General features: G+C 37.5%; 1 protein-coding gene across 1 annotated transcript; it reads left to right on the top strand.

The window, feature by feature from the left end:
* Nucleotides 1-1,780: 1,780 nt before the first annotated feature.
* LOC114635348 (vomeronasal type-2 receptor 116-like) lies at nt 1,781-10,152 on the top strand (the record flags this gene model as incomplete). Its single annotated transcript, XM_028783982.1, has 5 exons — nt 1,781-2,140; nt 2,505-3,311; nt 6,463-6,687; nt 7,859-7,982; nt 9,245-10,152. Coding segments are annotated over 5 exons (2,424 nt in total), but the record flags the coding sequence as incomplete, so codon positions are not given.
* Nucleotides 10,153-10,720: the final 568 nt, after the last annotated feature.

Here is a 10,720-nt window from a genome sequence, read left to right as displayed (position 1 = left end):
TTAATTCTAATAAGAATATAGAATACTTAGTTGTTGAGAGTGGTTTGAACTGTACAGACCTAGCCTAAGATATTTCAGGAGATAATTATTTCAGCCTGTGGACTAGAGACTATTTTTGTGGTATTCTGGTGGAGAATGTGACTGCTTTTGGCCTTGTCTGAAGAGTCTACCTGTGGCTCATATAAGGAGATGTATATTAATTGCATTGATAAAGGCAGTTTCTGAAAATCATAGCAAGGTCTTTATTTTCTGGTTTAGTCTCATGAAGAGCATGCTGTTCAAACATAGCAAACTTAGAAAGAATGAATGTACAATATATGGTTTAAATGATAATAAATGGACCCCAGGAAGAGAAATAGATCTGAAACCTCTGTTCAAGGAAATAAAGATATTAAGGGAATGGTGATCTCAGGGCAAGATTCCACCCACATGATCTTGCTTATGTTTGCAGTTGAACAAGGAAGAGTTTGGTCTTTTAGTTTGGAATGACCTACAATCCAAAAACAGTGGGCCCACATGTGATCCAGATACTGAGGCTGGAAGACACAGGCTGTATATCTGAATGTTCAGGAATAGTGGTCATGAAAACTTAGGCACAGGCATGGTGATGCACAGGTTTAATCCATGGAAAAAAACGCAGGTAGATCTCTGAGTTCAAGGTCAGTCTTGAACAGAATAAGTTCTAGGTGAAAAACAGCAGAAGCCCAGGCATAGTTGTACAAACCTTTAACACCAGCATCCAGGAGACAGAGGTATGAAAATCTTTGTGTTCAAGGACAATCTACTGGGCAAACTCCAGGAGTGAGAAAGTTGTAAAACAGAAATCCTAGAAGAGAATAAGGGGCAGTATGTTCTAGCAACAGCAAGCAGCAGAAATAGGTGGCTTCTGCCATGTTGCTCTGGCATTAGAGTCAAGAATAGAAGGGACTACTGGGAAAATTGATGCTGATTAGCTGGAGGTAAGAAATTAGCATTGCTAAAGAAGAGACCAGCATTAATGAGATGAAATCTTCTGGTAAGTGTTTTCTTAGATCAAAAAAAAGCTGTATTCCAGAGATAGCCAAAGTTATCACTTGTGTTGCAGCTGGGTTGGTAACAAGTAAGAATGACCTAGTTGGTATGGGTTTTGAAGGTATGAAATGTTCATGGAGAGCAGCTAAGTCTTGGTACTGTGAGATGCCAGGGTAGGCCGGTGGTGAAGGTGCAGTCTCAGTTGCAGTTGATGGCTAAGATATAGAGGATTCTTGTAAAGAAGGTGAGCTTTTTTCACTATGAAGAGAGCCTATGAGAGGCTATTGGTGAAGCCTAGTTGCATCAGAAGTCCCCATAGTATTAAAGATTCCAGTATCATGGAATGTCTACAAAGAACAGCAGCAGCAGTGGAGTGACGTCTACCAGAGACTAGAGTGCTACAGAAGGCATGGCTGGAGAAGTGACCCAAGGCCTTTGGAAGAGCCCAGAAGATCATGTGTTAATCTTAGACATTGAAACTAGAAGCAGTAAAGATGAAGTTCACTTGGAGATCCCAACATTTTAAAGATTCCTAGTTCTGTGTAATTAGAACTTGAAGACTATTGTGTAGGAACCTTAGTGTATAGAACTGTAATCTAGTTCATGTATGACATTCAGAGATAAAACAGCTCTTTACACATTGTCACAAATATAAAAATTATCATATAAGAGTGGTGGATTTGGGGGAATCCTTAAGGTTTATTCATCTCTAAATATCACTAATTTCTTAAGCTTATTTCAGTAAAGTTAGCATTTACCTGTCTCCTAGTGTGAAGATTACTACAATTGGAGAGAAAATTTCATGTTTCTAGCACTCTCTGCAATCATCACTATGTCTTCTTTTAGAATACCAGAAGGAAGATCCGAGTTTTTTCTGGTAATAATTTTTGCAACTGAAGAGATCAACAGGAATCCTTATATTTTACCGAACAAGTCTTTGGTATTCGGATACAGTGGTGGCATGTGTGAAGATATAGTTGAAATTCTGGAAACAATATACTTATCACAAAATAATTCTTTGCATTTTATTAATTATGAATGTGGAATACAGGGAATCTGTCCTGTAGACCTTATAGGACCATCATGGATAATATCCTTAAAACTGGCAATTGATTCTAGATTTCTGAAGGTGAGAATGTGTGATACTGGATGAATTAACAACTTTTTATTCTATTCATAGGTGCCTAGAGAGAAAACTTGCTTGGCATAGGTTTGTGTGTGTATTCTTTTTTATATGTTATCCATTTATTATAAAGGATTCAATAATCAGATTTTTGATGCATTGAGAAAACAGTTAAGTATGTTTTTATAACATGGTGACTTCTCAAGAATAGTCTAGAATCTATTAGGAATAACATATTATATTTATAATATAATCTTATTATCCTTAATAGGAGTTCTGAATTGTGAGTAATGTTACTTGTATATAACTCCAAACTTTCTAACATTCATATTCCTTACAGGATGTTTCATCATCTTTCTATGTCCTTTAGGTTTTCTTTGGACCATTTAATCCTAACTTGAGTGACCATGAGCAGTTTCCCTATGTCTATCAGGTAGCAACCAAGGACACACATTTGTCTCATGCTATGGCATCCTTGATGATTCATTTTAGATGGACTTGGATAGGACTTGTCATCTCAGATGATGACCAGGGCATTCAGTTTCTCTCAGACTTGAGAGAAAAAATGCAAAGGCATGGAATCTGCTTAGCATTTGTGAATATGATCCCAGAAAGCATGCAGATATACACGACAAGGGCTAAGATATATGATAAACAAATTATGCCATCATCAGCCAAGGTTGTTATCATTTATGGTGAAATGAACTCTACCCTAGAAGTCTGCTTTAGAAGATGGGCATATTTAGGTGTTCAGAGAATATGGATCACAACCTCACAATGGGATGTCAACACAAATAAAAAAGATTTCAGTCTTGATTTCTTCCATGGGACTGTCACTTTTGCACACCATAACAATGATATCGCTAAATTTAGCAATTTTGTACAAATAATAAACACTTCCAAATATGGAATAATCATTTCTAAGACTATGCATAAGTGGAATTATTTTAATTGTTCAATCTCTAAGAACAGCAATAGCAAGATGGATCATTTTATATTCAACAACACAGAGGAATGGTTAGCCCTGCACAAATTTGACATGGCTCTGAGTGAAGAAGGTTACAATTTGTATAATGCTGTGTATGCTGTGGCCCACACCTACCATGAACTTGTTCTTCAAAAAGTAGAATCTCAGCAAATCGAAGAATCCAAAGGAATATTCAATGACTGTCAACAGGTAAAACTTTTTACATTTCATTATGCTTAAATTTTTCAGTGTGGTCTTTTAAGTGGCCCTCAGAAACTCACATATATTTGTTAGAGAATATTCTATCGGTGGAAAGACTTCTACACTTTAAAACTCCCTGTAGTACTCATCCTCATATTTCCATTAAAATCGAATTTCAACCGAACATTGTCAGAAAAGATAAGGAAGGACACTTCAGTCTTGTCAAAGGAAAAATCTACCAGGATGAACTTTCAATTCTGAATATCTATGCCCCAAATGCAAGGGCACTGACATTCATAAAACAACTTTACTAAAACTGAAAGCACACGTTGCACCTCACACAATAATAGTGGGAGACTTAAACACCGCACTCTCATAAATGGACAGATAGTGGAAACAGAATTAAACAGAGACACAGTGAAACTAAGAGAAGTTATGAACCAAATGGATTTAACAAATATCTATAGAACATTTCATCATAAAAACAAAAGAATATACCTTCTTCTCAGCAACAGGCCTAGACAGATATAAGAAGATTGACATAATTTCATGTATCCCTTCAGATCACCAAAGACTAAAGCTGGTCTTCAATAATAACAGAAACAACAGAAAGCTGACATACAGGTGGAAACTGAAAAACTCTCTACTCAATGATAACTTGGTCAAGGAAGAAATAAAAGATGAAATTAAAGACTTTGTAGAATTTAATGAAATTGAAGAAAGATCAAAACCAAACTTCTGGGACACAAGGAAAGCAGTGCTAAAAGGAATACTCATAGCTCTAAGTGCCTACAAAAAGAACCTGGAGAGAGCATACCCTAGCTGCTTGGCAGCGCATTTGAAAGCTCTAGAACAAAGGGAAGCAAATACATCCAAGAGATATTGACAACAGGAAATAATCATACTCAGAGCTGAAATGAACCATGTAGAAACAAAAAGAATTATACAAAGAATCAACAGAACCAAGAGCTGGTTCTTGGAGAAAATCAAGAAGATATATAAAACCTTAGTTAGCCTAACCAGAGGGCACAGGGACAGTATCCAAGATAATAAGATTAGGACTGAATAGGAAGACATAACAACGGAAACTGAGGAAATTCAAAAAATCATCAGATCCTATTCCAAAAGCCTATATTCAACAAAATTGGAAAATCTGGATGAAATGGACAATTTTCTAGACAGATATCAGGTATCAAAGTTAAATCAAAATCAGATAAACCACCTAATAAATCCTATATCCCCTAAAGAAATAGAAGCAGTTATTTAAAGTCTCCCAATCAAAAAAAAAAAAAAACAGTACAGGACTGGATGAATTTAGTGAAGAATTTTATCAGACCTTCCAAGAAGACCTAATACCAATTCTTTTCAAATTATTCCACAAAGTAAAAGGAACACTACACAATCTATGAAACCACAATTATGTTCATACCTAAACCACACAAAGATTCCACCTCACATCAGTCAAAATGGCTAAGATCAAAAACTCAGGTGATAACAGATGCTATCAAGGATGTAGAGAAAGAGGAACACTCCTCCATTGTTGGTGGTGTTGTAAGCTGATAGAACCACTCTAGAAATCAGTCTGGTAGTTCCTCAGAAAACTGCACATAGTAATACCTGAGGATCCAGATTTACCACTCCTGGGCATATACCCAAAAGATACTCCAACATATAACAAGCGCACCTGCTTCCTTATGTTCATAGCAGTCTTAGTTATTATAACCAGTACCTGGAATGAACCCAGATGTCCTTCGATAGAAGAATGGATAGAGAGAATATGGTGCATGTACACAATGGAGTACTATTCAGCTATTAAAAAGAGTGAATTCATGAAATTCGTAGTCAAATAGACGGAACTAGAAAATATCCTGAGTGAGGTGACCCAATCACAAAAGAACACACATGGTATGCACTCACTGATAACTGGATATTAGCACAAAAGCTCCCAGTACCACATGAAGCTCAAGAAGAATGAAGACCAACATGTGGGTGCTTTGTTCCTTCACGGAAGGAGTAAGAAAATACTCAGGGGAGCAAGTAAGGAGACAAAGTGTGGAGCAGAGACTGGAGGAGGGGCAGTCTGGAGTCTGCCAGACCCAGGAATCTTGCCCATGTGCAGTCACCATTTGCAGGCATGGTTGAGGATGTCAGGAAGTGCATGCTCACTGAAACCTGATATACCTGTCTCCTGAGACCCTCTGCCAGAGGTGGATGCTCACAGCTAATCCTTGAACTGATCATGGTGTCCGCAATCGAAGAGGTAGAGAGAAGACTGAAGGAGCTGAAGGGCTTGCAGTCCCATTGGAAGAGCCACAATATTAATCAACCAGAGCTCCCAGGGTCTAAATCACTAGCCTGGGAACATTCTTGGAGGGACCCATGGATCCAGCTGTATGTGTAGTGGAGGATGGCCTTTTGAGGCATTCATAGAAGAGGAAGTCCTTGGTCCCATGAAGGCTGGATGCCCCAGTGTGAGGGAATTCGAGGTTGAGGAGGAGAAGTTGGAGGACGAGTAGGGCCACATCCTCATAGAGGGGGGATGGAATAAGGGGAGTGAGGTGAAATGGAAAAAGGGGATAACATCTAAAATGTAAATAAATAAAATATCCAATAATAAAAAACAAAACAAAAAATAAATTTGGAGCAAAAATTTTATCATAAAGCCTTATGTGATGACTTGATTAGAATAATTTCCTAAGAAATTGGTACATTTACTGTGATTAATAGTTTGACATTTAAAGTAAGTTTAAAAAAACATAAATGATAAAGATAACACATTTTCTTAAGCTCAAGTTTATTTAATATATGCAAACTGTATGTATGTGAATGACTCACTACCACTCTTTGTTTCCACAACTTCCAGATATTCAGACTGCCCACTCATTCTCACATACATGGCTTCATTTTTAAAAATTATTTTTCCAAATGTGTTCGTACATACACACATACACAGACACACACACACACACACACAAACTATGTTACTCTTTATTTGGTAAGCATTTTTAATTACCCATGAGGCATACTCTACTTTACTACATAGGATAACTTTAATATATCTGTCTTTCCTGGAAGCCATTAAAAATTAGAGACAATTCTCAATTTTGTATTGCCTTATTTGATATAAGTATATAATCATCTAATGATGTATCTCATTTAGGTGGCTTCCTTGCTAAAGACCAGGGTATTTACTAACCCTGTTGGAGAACTGGTGAACATGAATCACAGGGAAAATCAGTGTGCAGATTATGACATTTTCAACATTTGGAATTTTCCACAAGGCCTTGGAATAAAAGTGAAAATAGGAAGCTATTTTCCTTGTCTCCCACAGAGTCAACAACTTCACATATCTGAAGACTTGGAGTGGGCCACAGGAGGAACATCGGTGTGTGTACCACCGTTTTCATTGTTTGAATATATCTAAAATTTAAAATGTGAGACACCAAAGCTGAGACACCCTTTTTTCTCCCCCTTCCCTATCCCACCCAGGTTCCTCTCTCCCTCTGCCATCTATGATTATTTTGTTCCCTTTCCTAAGTGGGATTGAAGCATCCACACTTGGACCTTCCTTCTTGCTATGCTTCACATGCTCTGTGAGTTGAATGATGCCTATTCTGAACTTTTGGATAAAATCTACTTAACTGCCATATATGTCATTTTAGTTCTGGGTTGCCTTACTCCGGGTGATATTTTCTACTTCCATCCATTTGCTTGCAAAATTTATGATGTCATTGTTTTTAATAGCTGAGTAGAATTTCCTTGCAAATGGTCATCCTCAATTACCAGCATGAAAATTTGCTAACTCACAACTTCCTGTGAATCTGGGTCATAGGGGTTTAAGGTATCTGGATTTCATGCTCAAGTCTACCTACAAGTCTATTCACCCCACAATACAGAAACACATTTATGAAATTTAAAATATGTGTATATTTATAATAAAATTTTGTAACTACACATAAAACATAAAATTCTGTGATACTCTTTGAACATCATTATAGCCTAATAAAATGCAGCAAATACTCATTAATTCAACATTCCTGGCTTTGTCTTAAACTTAGAAAATCTTTAATTCTATGAGAGTCTTAGGACATCATTTATTCCTATTCATCAAAGAACGTTTTCTTGATCTACCCTACCTTTTCTTTTCACACAACTCAGTATCCCTCTTATTTTATTTATAAATCATTTGAGAGAAATTGATGCCACATAAATGTTGTGTTTCCATTTAATCACTTTAGGAAGGAAAACTTTAAAATCTGTACAACACGATTGTTACACATTTAATATTACATGATGCAGTAAATATTGTGTTACATTCAAGGCATTGGAGGCTTATACAAAATAATAAAGTGCCTAAAATTTAACATTTATATGTGATTTAACAGAGGAATAAATATAGTAATATCTGTTAAATATATAAATAAATATATATCAAAAATTATGTAACTACATATAAATAAAAAAAATTTTGTAACAAATGTATGTAAATATATACATATGCAAATATATACACATATACACTTGATGAATACATAAATATTCATATATATCCACAGGTTCCCACCTCCATGTGTAGTGTGACATGCACTGCTGGATTCAGGAAAATTTATCAGAAACAAAGAGCAGACTGCTGCTTTGATTGTGCCCATTGCCCCGAAAACGAAGTTTCCAATGAGACAGGTACATGCTTCCATGCAGAAAAAAATTGCTGAATTCCACTATCTTCTCTTTCCAAAGTAGAAATGTAAAGTGGCTAAGATGGAAATGAAAGACCTAAAATCTGTGAGTTTCAGAATTTGATCTGTTAAATGATAACATATTGGGACCCTGCCAATAACCTGCAATATCTTCTACAAACTCATTTTTCTCACAATATGATGGTTGGTGATTTTATATTTTGCCAAAAACTTTTAGGGGGAAAACATTTTTAACCATTTAATTTTTATATCATTCCCGTCACATTGGCACTTCAAATCTGTTTGAGACTAGGTGCTTCTGCTTCCACTGAGTTCAGATAAGACATCCCAGATAGATATACATATCTTACATACAGGCATCAGCTTTTGGGATAGCCCCCTGCTCCAGGTGTTCAAGGCCCACATGAAGCCTGAGCTGAGTATCTGCTACATGTGTGCAGAGAGACATATGTCCAACCTGTGTATGTAGTTTGGTAGGAGGTTCTGTCTCCAAGAGCCCTAAAGGTCCAGGTTAGTTGATTCCATTGACCTTACTGTGGAGATCCTATCCCTTTAGGGACTGAAATCCTTGCTCTTGTTCTTCCATAATAGTCCCAAAGCACCATGCAAACTTTGACTTTTGCTGTCTGCATCTGTTTCAGTAAGCTGCTGTGTAGAGCCCCTAAGATGATAGCCATGCGATACTCCCACCTGCAAGTAGAACAGAGTGCCATTAATAGTCTCAGGGAATGGTGTTTGCCAATGGGATCCATCTCAAGATGGGCCTGTTATTGGGTGGCCTTTTCATCAGTCTCTGCTCCATCCCAAATCCCTGAATTTCTTCTAGACATCTCTAATTGGATCCTGTATCCATGCTGTTGTCTTGACATCTTTCAATTGTCTCTGGCCAAGGTATATAGAGAAATCAACACTTTTCTCATATGTTCCTTTTGACTAGGTGTTTTGTTAAAGCAATAGAAACTAAGACATTAGTAAAATGGTCACATAATTTTCTCTCTCCCACTAGCTAAGCTATGTGTTTAACTAATAAGTAATTTTTCTCTTCCATTCTCTAAGATGGTATGTTGTTTCATCACCAAGCATAGGATAGTACAGAGCAGCCTTAAGTTACTGGTACCTACAGCAATAAGGAAAGAAATAAATCCTCAACAAGAAAATATTTTTTGAGGTATCCTCTGAGTAATCCAAGTACTCAGTTATTAAGTACATAATTATGACATCTTCTGAAGGTTTGTTTTTCACCAGCAGATATGGAGCAGTGTGTAAGATGTCCAGATGATAAGTATGCCAACCTACAGCAAACCCACTGCCTGCAAAGAGCTATATCATTTCTGGCTTATGAAGATCCATTGGGGATGGCTGTAGGCTGCATGGCCCTGTGCTTCTCTGTGCTCACGGTTCTAGTACTCCTCACTTTTGTGAAGTACAAGGATACTCCCATTGTGAAGGCCAATAATTGCATTCTCAGTTACATCCTCCTCATTTTTCTCATCTTGTGCTTTCTCTGCTCATTGCTCTTCATTGGACATCCCAACCAGGCCACCTGCCTCCTGCAGCAGACCACATTTGGAATATTTTTCACAGGGGCTGTTTCTACAGTGTTGGCCAAAACTATAACTGTGGTCATGGCTTTCAAGCTCACTATTCCAGGAAATAGGATGAGAGGGATGCTGGCAGCTGGGGCACCTAAGTTGGTCATCCCAATTTGTACCCTAATCCAACTTGTTCCCTGTGGAATCTGGGTGGTAACATCTCCTCCCTTTGTTGACAGAGATATACAATCAGAATATGGGAAGACCATCATTATTTGCAACAAAGGCTCTGTCATTGCCTTCCACTTTGTCCTGGGATACTTGGGTTCATTGGCTCTCGGGAGCTTCACTGTGGCTTTTCTGGCTAGGAATCTTCCTGACAGATTCAATGAAGCCAAGTTCCTAACCTTCAGCATGCTGATGTTCTGCAGTGTCTGGATCACCTTCCTCCCTGTCTACCACAGCACAAGAGGGAAGACCATGGTAGTTGTGGAGGTCTTCTCCATCTTGGCTTCTAGTGCAGGGTTGCTAGGGTGTATATTTGTCCCAAAATGTTATGTTCTTTTAGTTAGACCAGATTCAAATTTTCTTCAGAAGTGCAAAGCGAAATTTCACTATTGAAACTTTGATAGTTTTACGTGTTAGATGGTACTCAGCCTCTTTCTACTTTGTCATAACAAAAGTACTACTAAATCATACAAAATAATTAAGTAATATACTAAGATCTTACTGACACAGCAGGATAACTCTGCCTAATTAAATACCAGTGATTAAGGCTTGGTGGAAAATGAGTTCATTCATGAGAACACAAACCTAAACTTTGAGAACAGGGACTCTCAATTGAGGAATGGCTGCCATCATTTTGATATGTGTATGTGTGTAAACCATGTTCTTAATTATTCATTAATAGAAGGTGGCCCTCTTGACTGTGAACAGTTCCACCTCTGGCAAGTTGTTGTTGGCACTGTAAGAAATAGCACTGTAGACAACATAGATATGATGGCAACAGTAAGTATTATACCATGGACCCTAATTGGGCCCTGCATCCATGTTCTTGTCTTGGCTTCTTTCATTTAACTGTGACCAAGGTACATAGGAAATCAACACTTTTCTCATATGTTCCTTTTGACCATGGTGTTTTCTTACAGCAACAGAAACTAAGACATTAGCAAAATGGTAAATTGCCTCA

Source organism: Grammomys surdaster, unplaced genomic scaffold (genome assembly GCF_004785775.1).
Source record: "Grammomys surdaster isolate TR1022 unplaced genomic scaffold, NIH_TR_1.0 99631, whole genome shotgun sequence".
Taxonomy (NCBI): domain Eukaryota; kingdom Metazoa; phylum Chordata; class Mammalia; order Rodentia; family Muridae; genus Grammomys; species Grammomys surdaster.
The sequence above is the reverse complement of the archived record's forward strand: the minus strand, read 5'-3'. Positions and strand labels throughout refer to the sequence as shown.